The following is an 18,431-nucleotide window of genomic DNA, read 5'->3' as shown; positions in this document are numbered from 1 at the left end:
AGAAATCTTTGACTTTTGAAAGGCTTAAGTACAGCCTATGGTCCACCCAATGTTGCCTATGACCCCACCCACCACTGGCATCGAGGCCCCAGGAGGATGCCTCTTGAGGGAATAATGTGAACACAGGGAAGCCATTGCACCACTGGCCTGCAGCATCTCTCAGCTTGAAGGCAGTTCTGGGGTGGAATCATGCCCAGAGAAACCATTATGGTCCTCCCAAGGTTTCTGAATGGCCCTCGTTCATTAAATTCATGCTACTTTATAGTCACTGAATCAGGGCAGTAGTTCCAGAAAGCCAGGAGTGCAGGAGTCTTTGCTGGCTCTAGTGTCAAGAAAAGAGCTATCACCTCAAACCTCCGTCCTCCAGGTCTAGAGCAACTTGGCTTGATTCTGTTGAAGAGTTCAAACAATCTGCCCGTCATATACCAAGCCTCCACCCCTGTGGAAATCCCCTGTAGGGGAAGCCGTCTTCTAATGATTTATGCTTTCCTTGAACTCTCAACCAACAATGAACTTTTGTTCAAAGCCACTTAATGGGATTGGAGGGTTTGGAGTCTTGGAAGGATTAGAGACAGCTTCATGTAGTATTTATCATTTCAGGTCCCATTAGGTATCTGCTTCTGAAGCCAAAAGCACTTCTCCACAAATTTGTACCATTAACAAAGCTTTGCAGCAAACACAGCCAGGCCCCATCTGCAAGCTTTTGCATAACATGCAAATGAAGATTTAAAACAGCTGTTACTGTATTCCCAAGAGCTTCTTTTTCAATACATGGAGTGTACTTAAAGAAAACAAAAAACCCTGCTAATCAAGGATTAACTCCTTATTACAAGGTATGGTATGTGGTTCTAGGGTGACCAGCTATATTGCTTTGGGGTCCTCATTCAATACATCTAGCTTTAAATCTGTGTAAAAATGAGTTGAGGAATCATAATTTTAATGCTTACTCAAAAGATAAGCTTTACTTTCAACAGCTTTCTGTCATTTACAGTAGTTTTGTAAATGAATGCTTCCCCAGAATGAAATAATAATGATTATTATTATTTATACCCCGCCCATCTGGCTGGGTTTCCTCAGCCACTCTGGGCGGCTTCCAACAAAATATTAAAATCACCAGGGACTGGGAATCACCAGGGACAGAGCCTTTTCAGTAGTGGCACCCTAATTATGGAACAACCTTCCCAGGGAGGTACAACTGGTGTCATCTAGTGTTTCCATATTTTGAAGAGCAAAAAAGAAGGCACTATGACAGCCATTCAAAGCAAATAAATGCAATTTGTCTCAAATTTTACTCCTGAAAAAGAGGATGTGTCCTGGAAAAGGAGGACACATGGCAACCCTAAACTTAGCAGTCTTGTCAGCTCCAAGTGAAGACCTTTCTGTTCATTCAGGCCTTTCAAATATTCAATGTAGTCTGGGCCTTTCAGTTTTAAAATCTGTTGACTTGACTTAAGGTGCCTAGTGAATTTTGTTTTCATTCCTATTTATGATGCTTTTGATTCTTTGTCTTATTTGTATTCAAATTGCTCTCTTACCTATTCTTTTTCTTACCTATTTATTTGTAAGCCACTCAGAGAAATTTATGCTATGGGGAGAGCTACAAATGCCACAAGTGACCACTAAGATGACTAAGTGCTTCCTGCCGCCAATAAAAATAAATTCATATCCAGTTATGTACTCAGAACCAGAGCTTGCAGTACAAACTTACGCCTAGTCAAAATAAAGCCTCACTGTGTTCAATGGGGCTTACTCCCAGGTAAGGACAAAATGTTGTGAGGGTAAAACGGAGAGGGGGGAGAACTTTGTATGCCGTATTGAGCTCCTTGGAGGAAAGGTGAAATATATATGTAATAATAAAGTAAAATAAATAATAAACAGTTTTCACTTAGAACAACAGCAATGTATTGGAACAATTACAGCAGCTTTCTGAAGCACAATGCGAGCATAAACCACAGACAGCTGCTAAATCTGGGATCCCTATCAGGGCACCTTTGGGTACAATGAAGCCCCTGGGGGCTTGCAAAGCCCCTGAGCCCCTCCCTGGCACTCACCATCCCTTTTGTCAGGAGGTGGCAAAGGTAGCTGGTAACCCAAGATTTCTCAAATAGCAAGAGGTCCCCTTTTAAAGGAGTCGAAGGCAAATTGAAGGTAGCATTTTTTATTTTTGCATATTAGCGAAGTTAACTATGAGAAACGCTGGAGCATGCATAGCTCCCCCATGTTGTACAGTACGTAGTGATATTTGCTCTACCTCAGGGATAGCTCTGCTCAGTCATAAATCTCTGCCTGCGCTGCTTTGCATATGGATGAATATCCACAACAAAAACAAAAGCAGCAGAATAACGCAGAATAATTTTATTATCTCAGAAGACTCATTGCAAAAGAAAAGAAACCTCTCCAAGAATCCTCAGCTGCAGCTTAGACAATTCATGCTGTGGAGCAGAAGCACAGTTTTGGCTCCTTCAATACAGGATGTACAAGGTGTTGGGCTGTGGCTTCAGGCCATAACAGCAGTACAGACGTAAACCGGTTCCACTGCCATGGCTCCTTTCCCTCAAGGAATTGTGGGATCTCTTTTAAGACAGAATTGTCAGCACCATCACAAAACTACAATTGCTACAGACAGCAACTGTCAACTTTAAAGAATTTACAGCTGTCAAATGTGCATGCGTAATCCAAAACCACTAATAAAGTCGGCTTTTTTTCCTCAGAGAGTTTGCTTTATTCATATGCAGATTATGCATATGTCATTAATCAAGCAACCCAATCTCCTGCAATTTATCTGTATTATTCGTCACCTACTATGAAAACCTCAGGGTGTTCCAATTCCATCTTGGGAGATGCACAACTTAAAACTTGCTTTATAAAGAGCAAATATCTGTTTTTAAAGGGATGAGTTGTTCACGTGACTTGCCAGGCATAATAAATTATTAGGTAAGGGCAGTAGAGGCTTCTACTGGCTCTCTAGATCACCTAATTCAGCTCAGCTAACACACCTTCCTGCCACCATCAGGATGTCAAGGTGGGAAAAGGCTAAAGTCCTAGCTCTAGCTGTGAGACAGGTAAAAACTATTATGACAAAGTAAAGAAGGTCCCTTTACACCACATACCTTGAAATCCTGAGACTATCTGTACAACATCTTCATATACCATTAGAGTAGCTGAACGTTCAGGAAGAAGGCCAAGACTTAGAGAAGAAAACACTGTGGAAGGGAAATTGGTTAAGTGCAATATAAAGTAATATTGAAAGAACTCTTTCCTGCAGATCCCCAATCTTTCAAAGTTTACCAACTAATGCCTTTTTTAGGTAATGCATCTGGGTAATGCATTTGTTTTCTGAACTACTGCATCTACCAAATATATCAACATGCACTGGCTTCAACAACTTTTGTATGCAGGAGTTTGTACATTATGTGTCCACAAGTAGAAGATCAACTTAAGACAGCAATAATTAAAGAATCCTGATGTATAGTGAGAGGAATGACGAACATTCCACAAGCAGTACACCACATGTGATCACTTTTTTAAACACACGATGGAAAATACAGTCTCATTGTCTCCTCTACATGGCAGATTTGGTCTATATAAGGATCTAGCTCAGCAACTCCTGGTGTCCTCCAGACTAGAGTCTCCCAAACTTGGGTCTTCAGCTGTTTATGAACTACAACTCCCATCATCCCTAGCTGGTAGGACCAGTGGTCTTGGATGATGGGAATTGTAATCCAAAAACAGCTGCAGACCCAAGTTTGGGAAACCCTGCTCCAGATATTACTGGGCTTCTGATCCCTTCAGTCCCAGCCAGCATTGTCAATGGTCAGAGGTGATGGAAGTTGCAGTCCAAAAACATTTGGAGAGCTGTCACCCTACCCAGTCTTAAATGCAAGTTGTACTGGAATTCAGATTCAGTGGTTACAGCACAATTTTTCTAAAAATAAGAACAGAATTCAAAATCTAAGGAAATACTGTAATTAACAGAGTTCATTAAAATTTTGCATCAAATTAAATGTTTCAGTTCCTGTAACTCCAAATCTAGAAAGAAAGAAAAACATATTTTTCCAGAAGATGGGAGCACACCCTCCAAATCTGAGGTGTTGTTTAACAGATTTTCTTCCCAGCAAACAAAGGAGCTTGGTGTCAATACCACTAAGTATTAATCTGTAAGACGATCTGTATCTTTCAAAAGTCAGGAGCAGTTTCCCTGAATTCCAAACATTCTTCATGAAGTTGGGGAACTACTAGTTGTATTTAAAATAGCAGGAGATACCCGCTAGTAGTCATGTAAACGTTATATGTATAAAGATTTTTTTCTAGTACTGCTATAACCACATTTACATTTGAGAATGCTCTGCTAAGCATTAATAAATTCACACTATAAATCAGAATCTTCTCAAATTTCAGCTGTTCCATCACAATAACTTCTTTGCTCATACTAAAAGCATGTGTCAGGCATAATGTACTACAAGGAGAATGAATTACGGAATAGGTAGCTCTGAAGGGTAGAAATATAATAATTTATTTCTTTTTTGCACCTAATTTTTATTGGTAAGAATTAAAGCCAATGCAATTCAAATAGCTTGAAGAAATGAAGAATATGTACCAGCGCAGTTCCCAATTAATCAGCAAATCAAAACAAGCACAGCCTATGAATGTTCCTGAGATTTTGACTCCTTTTTGACAGTTTATTAGCCATTTGTAAACATTAATATACAATAATTAAAAATCACATTTTATTGTCCTCATATTATTAAGTTTCACAAATAACAGCATGTCCCATAGAACACATCTGGTAAAAAGTCTGTTGTTTTTTATTTTTACTTCCAAAATAATCTTAACACAATAACCTTAACAAACAAGAAAGAAAACACAACACAACACGTTAACTACAAGCTTATACAAACAGCACAGCTGCATAATTGCACCATTACCAATTCATTGCATGGTTATAGTATACTTTAAAATATTTAAGGCACATTGCGTATATTATTAGAGATCTTAAATTACTCTAAATCGCTGAAAAGTGCTTCTGTATTTGGATTTAGAGCATTATTTATGCAAAAACAAGTGGAGACCATTTTGCAGTAAATTTGTTCCAACTTTGTCTTCTTTCATTTATTCTTGTGTAGGGTACTAATGCGATCATGAGTGAAAAGCCCCATATTTTATATTTCCATTCCCTTAATGTGATTATTAGGGCCGCCCCAAAACATTTTTCCACCTGGCACAAAGGACAAGATGCTGTCTGCTTCATTCTGCACCCAGAAGCCAACTGGACAGGCAGGCGAATGTTACTTTAACACCGGTGACAGAATAGCATCCACCACACCTGAAGGCAGCAGGCAAGTTTAGTGGGTGCAGAATAGACTACATGGTTCATCACACAGCTCTGTCCGCCCAGTTCCTCAGCCTCATTCCCTGCCCACCTCGTCCCAGTACCTGGGAGGAGTACCTGGGATATAAATATACTACTACTGTCCTGATTGGACGCGGGTGGCGCTGCGGGTAAAACCTCTGTGCCTAGGACTTGCCGATCGCATGGTCGGCAGTTCGAATCCCCGCGGCGGGGTGAGCTCCCATCTTCGGTCCCAGCTCCTGCCCACCTAGCAGTTCGAAAGCACCCCCAAGTGCAAGTAGATAAATAGGTACCGCTTTATAGCGGGAAGGTAAACGGCGTTTCCATGTGCTGCGCTGGTGCTGGCTCGCCAGAGCAGCTCCGTCACGCTGGCCACGTGACCCGGAAGTGTCCTCAGACAGCGCTGGCTCCCGGCCTCTTAAGTGAGATGAGCGCACAACCCTAGAGTCGGACACGACTGGCCTGTACGGGCAGGGGTACCTTTACCTTTACTGTCCTGATTATTATATGGATTAGTTGTTGGACAGTCTGGGACAACCTTCCTCAACCTGGTGCCCTTCAGAAGTTGTAGGACTCCAACTCCCATCAGCCCCGTCTGTCACAGGTAAAGGTCAGGGTTGACGGCAGATGTAGTCAGGGGACAGAGTGCTGCTCTAGGATCATTGGTTCATCCTCTCACTAAGGGCCAAACCCAGGCCACAAAGTCAGGGAGGTCTCCCTAGTTTTCCGCTTTGTTATTAGGTTTCTTCAAGCTCTTCTACCATCCCTTAAATGTTTTTGGGGTTCCCAGTAGAGGAACTTTAATCTTCTCCCACCACGGCTCACAGCTGAGCTTATGAAAGTCTTGTTTTACCTCCATTCAAAGCCGTGTCCCAGTTGGCAGTATCCGAACTGAAGTAAAAGCCAGTTTGAAAATAATAATGTTTGCACACTTTAAAACTTGTGGATTGCATTAAGCTGCATTAATTTATTATTAATCATAAAGAAGAATGGTTTTGCACCACACATTTTTCTCCCTCCCCCCCTTTTCATCTCATTTGGTCATTTATCAGAGGAACTAAGTGCAAATAAGGGGACAAAATAATAGCTCCTTCTCACTGCAATTTGTGGCAAAATGCCTAATGAACTCGGCAGAGGATGCCCAAACAAGCGTTCCTTTCAGAAGCAGACACTCATTTCGAGTGCCTTCTCTTGAAAACGCACAAAAAGCCTAGTTCAGATTTCAATGACTTGTCAAAAGCTCTGCGAAACTGGTTCTTTCCTCAAAAAATTAAAACAAAATCAATATTAAAGGCAAAAAAAATGCACTGTAAGGACCCATATATACAAGAAATATGGGCTGAAATAAAAGGAATAATCTACCCTGCACACTAATGGCACCCTCGAGTCCCTCCCACTCCCCCTGCCAAAAATTTTGATTAGACATGAAAAAAGAAAAACAATATTCTTTAGTTCATCGTTTTTCAAATACAGCAACAGTGGCTGCACTGAGTCCGCAGCATCTTCTGATGCAAGCAGAAGGGCACTTGTTCACTCACTGACTAGAAAAGGGTGCAACTGTGCCTCATACATGCCCCTATGTCTCACCTGTAGGAAAGGCATAGCTCAGAAGCCTTGCATGCAGAGAGTCCCAGATACAATCATTGGCATCTCTAGGTAGGGCTGGAAGAGCCTCCTGCCCCAAACCCAGGAGAGGTACTGCCTGTCAGTGTAGCCGCACTGAGTGAGTTGGACCAATGGTCTGACTCATTATACAGCAGCTTCCTTTGTTCTATATTTCACAGCTACCTATCAGTTTGAGAACCTCTGCTCTATTTAATGCATGACTGCTCTTTTCAAGCATGCCAGGTCAGCCAATATCAGAGAGGCCCCTTTTAACTCCAAAATGGAGGAAACATCGATGAAAAAAACGGGCGAGAACGTCCTCATCCAGAGGCCAAAGAAAGATCAGCTGAAGTAATTCTCCCCTCTGGTCAGAAATAATTCTCTGCCCCACTGCCAGTTACCATAGTCTGGCCCCATCCATTTGCTAGGGCCGGGGTAGGCAAGACGGGGCCCTCCCATAGCTGTCAACCTTTCCCTTTTTTTAAACGGGAAATTCCCTTACTCTGAATAGGATTCCTCGCAAGAAAAGGGAAAAGTTGACAGCTATGGGCCCTCCAGATGTTGCTGGACTACAGCTCCCATCACTCCTGATCATTGGCCATACTGACTGGGGCTGATGGGAGTTGGAGTCCAACAACCTCTGGAGAATCAGAGATTCCTCATTCTGGCTTCACATGTTCAGCTTCATTATGATCCAAGACAAAACACTGGCGCTGAAGCCAAGCTAAGGAAAGCACAGTCAAACTAAAGGATTATGGGGAGAGGCACTTTTCTTACTGGGCATCCATATTCTTCTCATGTGAAAACCATCAGGTTATTATCATATTCATATCAACCACACTGGGCCCTAAAATTGGCAGATGAGGCCTCGTTGGTGCTGCTGCTACCAGGGGCTGCTGGATTTGCACTGACCCAAGACAGGGCTTTTTCAGTGGCAATTTGCAATTTGAGAGAGGTGCACCTGTCTCACTGACTTTCAATTTAAAAACAGGCATTGCCCAGGCATTTATTTGATGGCTGAAAGGCCCCCTTTTTCCTGACAGCCCTGAGATAACTGATTTTAAGTGCTTTTAGAATGCTTGAAAAAATATATATATTGTATTATTGATGTGTTTGTCACCATGGGCTCCTTTGAAAGAAAGGATGGGATATAAATGATGAATGAATGAATGAATGAATGAATGAATGAATAAATAAATAAATAAATAAACGATAAATATGATTTTCAGCATTCAGGGTTTTTTGGGGTTTTTTTGTTCTTAAAAAAACAACCACAGTTTTGCACCCCCCCTTTAGAAATAAAATCTTACCTCAGAACAAAAATAAAGATCTCTTACCAGGCAATCTTATTGGTTTCCATGGTGCAGAGTTTGGCACGTAAGCATGTTTAGTCGCAGTAACGATCAGCTGACTGCCCAGCTTATACTGAAACTTGATGAAGGCAGTGCCATCTGCTCCTGAGGTTCCAGAGGCAATGGGGATCTGGTTGGTAAAAATCTCAATAAAGGCTTCGGTGACTGGCTGATGTGTGCTGGCATCACTTACGTGGACCTTCAGAGTCACATCTGCAAACAACAACAACAACGTAGCAGTTAACCTTGGGGAAAGCTTCACATTCCACATTTGCACAAAACAGGTGCCAAAAAAAAGGTATATATGAGGTATTGAAGGAACGGGAGTACCCATTCCAAATGCTAGGATTAACCTTAATTAAACTCCTTAATTAAACTCCATATAATCTTCACCTGAGCACCTTCTCAAGGTACCTTTGCTCCCATTGATGCCAACAGGAACTCCCCCTGCAAGTCTAATTCCAATAGGGAGCAGAGGGTTCTGTAAGGATGGCAATGAGAAGGGGAGAAAGACAAAAGGGGAAAGCGGCTGGCGGGGCTTGGCAGAGAGAGAGAGAAAAGGGGGTGGTCTAATGTTGGCTCTTAGCCTTCTGCTGGCTCCAGCCCTTCACACCTTGGCTACCCACCACTGCTATAAAGATGTTAACAAAATGTAGGTTGGAATCCAGAGAGATGAATGATTGAACCTTAGGGGGTTTTCGGGGGAGGGGGGACAGCTTCCCCTCCTGAAAGCTTTCCCATTCAATTCCAAAACTGCATTTTAATACAGTAATCCCTTCCTCCCGCCTTCTCTGTCTGTCTGTCTCTGTGGTGGAAGTAAAACCAGGAAGAAAAAAAGGAGAAGGAGAAGGAGAAGGAGAAGAAGGAGAAGGAGAAGGAGAAGGAGAAGGAGGAGAAGAAGAGTTCGAAGTGGAGCGGATTTCTCCTTTCCCTTCCTCCCCCACAACAGAGGCGCAGAGACGTGAAACCCGGTTCACCAGATTACGAGTCTACTGTTCTTAACCACTACATCACACTGGAGGGGTGGAGAACAGCTTGGAGGCCAAACAGAAATTTCACACCCAATTTTTTATTTGTAAAGTTTTTGTGCCACCTTCTCCCCATCTGCTTTATAAAAGCAGAACTGATGGGAGGAAAGAGTTTCAACAGCACTTTGACCTCATGCCATGAAGGGAAAAAATCCCAGATCCAACTCCAGTGTGCCTGTGGAGCAGGTGTTTTTCTAAGTTGTGGCCTCCCCAGAAGTTGACCATTGGGCTCATGGGAGCTGGAATCTAACACCATCTGGAGGGCCACAGGTTTGCTACCCCTGCTGTAGAGGTTTTGCCTATGTACTTCTGATTTACAACCACAGTAACTCAGCTCTGCATATCTTACTTATAAATACACAAAAAGCTGCCATTTTGAAGAAGTTTCTGAAGAGCCAATCTGATCCTGTTCTAGAAGCTAGTGCCATTGCATGGATACCATTAGGTGCTAATAGGTCAATTAGGAATTGACATTCCTGATCTTTAAGAATGCATTACACAACCCCATCCTTGCTAAAATACACTGTGTTATTATTTACAACAGTCACGATCCAAAATTCACTCTGAGAACAAGTACTTGCTGTCTAGATTTTTTCGGCCTCCCACACATGTGCCATTCTTCAATAATGTCACCATAGCAACAGCATATGATTAAAACCCCCCCAAAACCATCCATATCACTGTGTTCTATATGCAAGGGGGTAAATCTCTACCAATTTATGGTATGAACACACAACTTGTCTTCCATCATATTCATATTTGTGCTACAGATGCACCAAATAACCAATTCATTTTACAGACCTATCACTACATTTCTATCAGCTCTGGTGTGCTTAAATATTTGTTTTATTTAACCAAATTTATATACCACTTTATTACAAAAGACAACAACTTTCTCTGGAAATCCTGAGCCTTGACAGTTTATATGTAAACCAATGAGGCATGCCATTGAAACCCAGGCAGCCATCACGGTGCCCTTCAGATGTTGTTGGACTACAATTCCCATCATTCTTGACCACTGGCCATGGTGGCTGGGGCTGATGGGAATGGTAGTCCAACCATATTGGCTACCCTCTGCCCTAGTCTGGGATATTACAAGGGGATGGAGTAGATTTCCCTTTGGGTCCCTTCCAGCCCTTCAATTCTTTAATTCTGGGATTAATACGTTGAAGTTTCCAGCTCACACACTCAAAATGCTTCAGAAATTCCTGTCAAATGTGAAACGCTGTGTATATTAAGGAGAAACCGATTTGTGATCTGTACTTCTACAAGTTGTAAAGTAAGCAACAAAATTAGCTCTTTTCCAGAATATGAAACACCTTGTAAGAAACTGAAGCTCTGTGATCTAAAGCTAGATAGCTAGGGCATGCACTGTTAGCATTCATTTTCCTTTGACTTGACTATTAATTCAGAAGAACCAGTGTAGCAAGGAATAATGTGGCATGCAAGAAACAATAGTGAAGTAATAAAAGGGGCAGGTGAACATTACAGCTACAAAAGACTGTTCAGAAGCACCGATTCTAGAATTACACATTTTATACTGAAAGAACAAACAGGCAAAGAAAACAAAACTTCCCTGTTTGGAAGAAGATAGGAACCGTAATGTGATCCAGTCTGGCGTAATGGTTAAGGTGCTGGACTAGAATCTGGGGTACCAAGATCCAAATCCTTATTCAGCCATGAAGTTCACTAGGTGACCTTCGGCCGGTCAAAGGTTTTCAGCCAAACCTGCCTCACAGGGGTGTTGTGAGGATCAAGAGGGGAAGGGGGAAGAACCATTTACCGTATTTTTTTGCTCTATAAGATGCACCTAGTTTTTAGAGGGGGAATGCAAGAAAAAAAATATTCTTTACAGGGAGCGCATGCATCCCAGGCTCTGCTCAGCGCTCCCTTTCACAAGCCGTGTGGAGCGTGCGTGCAGCTCTTGGGGGCTTTTCCTCAGGAGGGAGAAGGGACTGATGGGCTGCCCTTCTCCCTCCTCAGGGAAAAGCCCCCAAGAACTGCACATACGCTCCACACGCTCTTTAAAAGGAGCTCTGAGCAGACCCTCCCACCTGCATTCGCTCCATAAGATGCACAAACATTTCCCCTTACTTTTTAGGAGAGAAAAAGTGTGTCTTATGGAGCAAAAAACACTGTAGCCACCCTGTACTCTCTTGAAAGGAAGGCGGGATAGGAATGTAATAATAATGAAATCAAGATAAATGCAAGCTGCCATCTTCACAGGGGCATTCTTGGAACTTTTAGAATGATATTTGGCCATAGTTAAATATTAAGCAGTCATGTGACAATATTTGACCAGTCAGCTGCCCAGTGTGTCAACCTAAGCTACAGCACTGTGGAAGAAGACTGTGCACCTGCAAGGTGCTTCTAAAGCCATAGAGCACTTTTAAAGAAACGAAATCAAACCAACAATATGTGGGCTACAAATAGCAAGCAATATTGTAGGTCAGCAGTAAAGGGAACAACCCCAGAAGTCACGTAGCATTTAGCGGCTTCACAAACTACACATACTTCCTACCATTTACATTCCTTCTCCTTCAGCTCCTTGCAAAAATTATACCCTACTTGTTTTTACAACTTAAGACGGCACACCAAAATCACTGGGTTTGGGTGAAATACAGCCGCGCAAATATAGCTGCCCTTTCCTATTGCTAAATTTGTTCTCTCATATAAAGAACAACGAAACCACGGTGTGGGTTATCATTTGGGAAGAGGTAAATCCAAAACAGGCCACAATCCAAAACCTACAATCCTTTCTGCACTGTCAATGTGATGTTTCAAAGAGTTCAGGGAAAACCTACATTTGATTAGACACGAATCCTCGCTGCTCCATCTGTTTTGGCAAACGGAGATTTTTCCGCTGTTTAAAACACGTTTGCTAAAAAGAAAGGCTCTTCCATGAAATGTCCCAAAGCAACAACTTGAAATAGTCACTTGGCAAGCAGCTAGGTTTCCTGGCTGCCAGACAAGTGCTGATCTAGGGAGGATGGAGCCATTAGCTTTCACTGTCGGCACAGAATGTGTTTGGATAACAAATGTTCAACATGATGTTTGCTTTAAGACTTTCCAGGTGGGATCAATCTCGATTTCCAAATGTACTTCTTTACTGAGGCAGAGAAACAGTGGCATAATCATGGATTAAATCAGAGATACTCAACACAGTGCCTTCCATTAGACTAGAACTTCCATGGCTCACTGGGCCAAATTTCCATTGCAGTCCAACAAGTCATTTTGAGTGTTATTTTAATATAAAAGGGGGTATAAATATCTAATTTAACATCTATAGGGTACCACATTGGCTATTTGTGGCTTAAATGTTGGCTGATACTACATCTTGGTCCAACTGTACCCTTCTCCCTAAAATCCCTTGAGCAATAGCTCTGAAAGGATACACTTCACCTAAGAATAAGATGACCATAATTTTTCTCAGGCCCTCATCTCTCATGTTTTCCAAATTTAGGTTCAATCTGTCCCACTGCTGCATCTATTTGCCATTTTTTAAACAGAAGTCAACTCAAACATTGTCACAAAGTTCTTTCTTTGCATCTGCCCAAATAGACACGTTTATACACACATCAGCAAATAAATTTAATGCGAACACCACTTGATCTGAACTGGCCAATTTCACAATGAGGAAAAGTGCAATGCAAAAGGAAATGTCAACATGAAGGGGCATATATTCCATGGCATTTTATCTGTAAACACAGTATGGGCTTTGGGAACATGTTGGGCGCAATCTGGATTGGTTATGCAATACATGAAAATATTCAAAAATAATTCAAGCACTGCTACCCAAAATAAGTGATTGTTCTATAAGGGACTTAAGTAACTCCTACATTATCTCCAATGGCAACTAGCTGCCAAACTGTTTTGTCACCAAGATGGAAAAACACTGTAATACGGTGTCCATCTGTAAGAGGGGAATTTCTAAATCCTACACTATCAGGTTCCTAATATCTAATTTACTGCAAGCCCAGCAGAATTCTCTTTTAATTTTTAAAACCAGAAGGTGGCATAGTCTGTGGATGTTCTTCTGTTGTGTGATTAAAACCACACTCATAAATAAGTTGAAACAAATATTTATAGTCACATTAATGGTCTTATATTTGATCTTTTGAGATGCCGAACCATAATATCTTTTTCAACAAACTGCTTTGAAGTTTTGCTTTACAATCAAGTGGTATATAAATTTTATGGAATAAATAAACACATATTTTATATCTGTTATTGCATGATGATACCATAAGAAAATACCGGGCTGGATGTCCTGAACTTGTCCCATAGCATATTTTTAGAAAGAGATCCCTTTAAAAAATACAATCTGTTTCTTGAAAAACAATTAAAAGATATGAGAAATCGATTGCAACATTTTCAGAAATGAGGCATTAATTTCTATGCATATTACCAAATAATAAACTCTAATACGTTTTTCAAATTGATAATCTAGCAGTATTCTGTAATAACCCACTCTGCAGTGGATGTTTTTTAAGTCTTTCCCTACTTAAGAAAAAATATTTAATAATTAATCTGCACATGACTTCCAGCACCAGTAAAGTCATGTGTATGTTAAATACCTAGTGGAAGCAAAGCTGGGTCACAAGTTGGAGAGAAGGGAGCACTGATGATTTAAAAATGTTAAAGATCTGATGCCTGTAGGGGTGAAAAACAGAAAGCCACATTTGGGAAACTTTAGGAACCTAGGAAACTACCTTGTATCAGGTCAAACTATGTGTTGATTTAGCTCACTGCTGTCTACTTTGACAGGCAGCGGCTCCTCAGGCCTCAGATGGAGGTCTTTCCCATCACCAGCCACCTGACCTTTTAAGGTAGAGACAGTAGGAATTGAACTTGCAGCCTTCTGCATGCAGAGCATGTGCTCTGCCACTCAGCTATGGCCTCTTTCCTTACCGCTATTGAAACATACCTGTTCTTGCTTTAACGTGACTCAGAAGCAACCCATAAGGTTACAGAACTTATGGGGCCATAACACAGTGTCCATGGGTTATAGAATCATAGAGTTGGAAGGGACGACGTCGGTCACCTAGTTTAACCCCCTACAATGCAGGAATATTTTGTCCAAGGTTGGGCTCCAACCCACAACCCTGAGATTAAGAGTCTCGTGTCCTATGGACTGAGCTAACCGGCCAGAGGCCTTCTGTGGTACCTATAGGGTTTGTTCTCTACCCCACTGGGATTAGACCTTTCAAGCCTAATAGAGGCATGGGGGGGGGAGGTTTACACCTCAGGAGGGAAGAATTAACTCCCCCTTCCCAAGCTGCGACCCAAAACCACAAACACCGAGCCAACCCCATGATGCAATTACATCTCAAAGATGCTTTCTATCAAAAAAAAAAAAAAAAAAAAAAAAAAAATTCCTTCCAGTAGCACCTTAAAGACCAACTAAGTTAGTTCTTGGTATGAGCTTTCGTGTGCATGCACACTTCTTCAGATACACTGAAACTGAAGTTACCAGACCCTTCTATATAGTGAGAAGGTGGGGAGGGGTATTACTCAGAAGGGTGGTGGGAATGGGTGATTGGCAGATAGCTGTGATGAGCCTGTTGATGACTCTTAACAACTGCAATAGTTCTTACAGGAAAAAGCAAGGGGTGAGAAGGTGAAAAATGGCTTTGTCATGTATAATGAGATAAGAATCCAATGTCTTTGTTCAGACCAGGTCTCTCCATGGTTTTAAGTTTGGTAATAAATTGCAATTCAGCAGCTTCTCTTTCCAGTCTATTTCTGAAATTCCTTTGTAGTAAAACAGCTACTTTGAGATCTTGTATAGAATGTCCTGGGAGATTGTCTTGTATAGAATGTCCTGGAAGATTGTTCTTGTATAGAATGTCCTGGGAGATTGAGTAATACTGTACCCTTCTGAGTAATACCCCTCCCCACCTTCTCACTATATAGAAGGGTCTGGTAACTTCTGTTTCAGTGTATCTGAAGAAGTGTGCATGCACACGAAAGCTCATACCAAGAACAGACTTAGTTGGTCTTTAAGGTGCTACTGGAAGGAATTTTTTTTGTTTTGACTATGGCAGACCAACACGGCTACCTATCTGTAACTGGAACTATGCTTTCTATCAGTTACACTATTAGGTTTCTTTGAAGCCTGATTACAATAGAAGAGAATATTTGGGTGGGGGGCTTATAGCTGGGTAGGGAAAAGTTACCCCTTCCCTGCCTAGCTGGAAACCCCCCCCCCCACTGCAAATGCCACCCCTTCTATTGGCTCCAAACCTGTTGTGGTTGATGTGATATCTTCCTGGAGACTGCACTAAGGGAGGTATGGTTACCTCTTTCCTCCCCAGCTGAACTCTCCAGGAAGACCACATTTTTCCAAGCCTAATTGCTGGCAGTGGCAGGTGGGTGAGGAAACAATTGTGGGTTGGTGGTGGTTGTGTGTGCATAGTTGTGGTATCCATTGCAGTTTCTCCATTTTGCAAATGTGATGGCCGGCCCCAAAAGCATCTGCGTACTACCACAAAGATAATTTCTGCCTTTTTAGATGAAGGAAATGTTACCATAAAGCACCAATGCAGCAGCAAGCAAAGGCTATAGCAGCCAAGTCAGCTGCTGGTGGCTGGGAAGCCAAACAGGATGTTTGTGACCGTTGCCATGGGAACATAGGGGCAGTCCATTCTGTACTGAGCACCGGATGTTAGCTCAGTGTGTGTGTCATGTGACCCGTACTGGAAGTACATGGGTGGAGTTTGTTTCTCACTGCTGTTGAGTGCAGACATGTTTCTCTGTACTGATGTAAGAGACAGAAATAAAGGATGTAAATAGATTTCTGTCTGCTTCTTTCCCCTTCCTGGGGATACCAAAGGGGAGAGAGAAGAAACGGTGTGTTCTTCTCACATCTGGGAAGAATCGCTGAGACCTCGCCTGCTTATCTGCCAGGAGTAGCAGTGGGGAGGTCGACAAGGAATATCTGCCGGTGCCTACGCTGTGGCACATTCCTCTGACCCAGGCAGAATTCCAACAGGAAAGGCACACAGGAAAAGAAACCTCATAGTCATTCAGCAGAAGCAGCATCTTGGAAAATTAACTCACCCAACTGATTCCCTTTCCACAAATTCTTAAAACACGCAACTCTGAGCTGATGTTGTTTCATTACCAGCACTGTTTCTCCTTGGCAGAATTTTCTGTGTCGGACCCAGAGAAAGTAGGTAAAGTACAGCACGGTATTTCAGCACACCTTCCAGTGATGCCAGGAATATACTTTTCAGTTATATGCAACAGAGTTTGCAGAGAATCAGTCTGGAGCAGGGGTCAGCAACCTTTTTCAGCCGTGGCCCGGTCCACCGTCCCTCAGACCATGTGGTGGGCTGGACTATATTTTTGGGGGGCAAATGAACGAATTCCTATGCCCCACAAATAACCCAGAGATGCATTTTAAATAAAAGCACACATTCTGCTCATGTAAAAACACCAGGCAGGCCCCACAAATAACCCAGAAATGCATTTTAAATAAAAGGACACATTCTACTCATGTAAAAACATGCTGAGTCCCGGGCTGGATTTAGAAGGCGATTGGGTCGCATCCGGCCCCCGGGCCTTAGGTTTCCTACCCCTGGTCTGGAGCATATGCTTTTACTCCCCACCCCTTTCATTGGATTTATCCAGTTTATTTTTGTTCTCGCATCAGATCTCGCTTACCTTGCTTTCCTACCTACACACGCTCCTAGCATTTCTTAACATAAATGCTTATATTTGCACTCTGCCATGTTTATGTCTCCTTGTTCAATAGAAAATGCTTAATTAAACTGCTGCACAGCCCTTTTCCAGATAATTAATAGAGACATTAAATTACAGGACGGGTGCAGAAAACCTATTTAGCCGTTACTATAATAAAACTCCTCTAGCATAACCTACAGTCGTTTATAATAGCTATCATTTATTCCTCCATCCTGTTTTCAATGTCAGGCAGGCCCCCATTTGCCTCCAAATCATTCTGAATTATTCTTCAGATGAATACTTCCACCCAGGCTCCATACTACACAATGCTCAACAATGCTAGGGTAACTGAAGAGATAATTTTTAGATCAAAGGGGCACACTAACAAATTATTTTGATCTTGCATCTTGGAACAGATCATACTTAAGAAAAAAATGTAACAATTTCCTTGCTGGAGCAGGGACCAAGGTGGGCAGGAGAAATCAATGGACTTTAAATGTAATGGCCAGCAGGGTCAATGAAATTTAGCAGTTCTTACCCCACTAATATTAACGGGCATTGAAATATATATTAGCTGCCTCATAAGAAAACGTTTCCGCATAAGGAATAAAAAAACAAAACAAAACAAACAAACAAACAAACAAAATATACACTTTTCTCACTCTAAGAAACTCAAGGAAGTATATATTGTCCCCCCCCCCCCTAATTTATTCCCAACAACAACCCTGTTGAGGTAGTTTAGGCTGAAAGACTGCTGCAAAATATGAAAACGTTCTGAGCAGCAACTGTGGCCTTGTATACTCATTCAGCTGGACACATGAAAATGTTGTGTAGGCAGATCCTATTTTAACAGGAGGAGTAGGAAGCACCACACCCATAAACCTTTACCCATCAAACTCAACAGGTTGAGGAAATTCACCAGTGGGACAGAGGAGAGATAACCATCCCTTTTAAGAACAATACTTATACTTTATGGTGCCAGACTACAGGGTGCTGGTCTGGTGCCCTGTTGCAGACCAGCTTCGTTTTTATGACCCCAGAGATTCCCTGGCACAATAGCAATAAGCAGCAGTAACACATGAACAGTTGTATCAGCAGCCGAGGCTCCAACTGTCTACCATTTCCTCATCCCACACTGAGAGCGGCAGGGAGAGCAGTGAGGGGGTGGACTGACAGGGATTGGTCCACCCCGTTGCCACTCCAATACTCTTTATGGTCCCCCAACTTTAAAGCTAGCGTCCTATTGGCTGAGCTCAGTGCCACTCTTGCCTGGGGGTGTGGGTCAGAAATGCAAAAGATCTAGGTAGCTGGGTACCACAGAATATCTGGCAAGCGGAGCAGAGCCGTACTTGTTTGCTACCCACTCAGCAAGGTTTTAGGGGATGACCGGAAGTTCAAGCATTTTGAGAG

General features: G+C 42.2%; 1 protein-coding gene across 4 annotated transcripts in view; it reads right to left on the bottom strand.

Annotated features, from left to right (window-relative positions):
• FAM171A1 (family with sequence similarity 171 member A1) overlaps nucleotides 1–18,431 on the bottom strand; it is a 70,205-nt gene that overhangs the window by 27,066 nt on the left and 24,708 nt on the right. For 3 of the 4 annotated variants that reach the window (XM_083704755.1, XM_083704756.1, XM_083704757.1), the window contains 2 exons: nucleotides 8,293–8,520; nucleotides 3,111–3,203 (listed from right to left, as the gene is read on the bottom strand). In XM_083704755.1, the coding sequence (XP_083560881.1) occupies nucleotides 3,111–3,203; nucleotides 8,293–8,520 (321 nt within the window). Of the gene's footprint in view, nucleotides 1–3,110; nucleotides 3,204–8,265; nucleotides 8,521–18,431 lie in introns of all 4 variants that reach the window. The other variant, XM_083704758.1, reaches the window with a different exon arrangement.

Source organism: Podarcis gaigeae, assembly GCF_964106915.1.
Source record: "Podarcis gaigeae genome assembly, chromosome: 12".
In the NCBI taxonomy this organism is placed as follows: domain Eukaryota; kingdom Metazoa; phylum Chordata; class Lepidosauria; order Squamata; family Lacertidae; genus Podarcis; species Podarcis gaigeae.
This window is presented reverse-complemented; position numbering and strand designations above follow the sequence as displayed.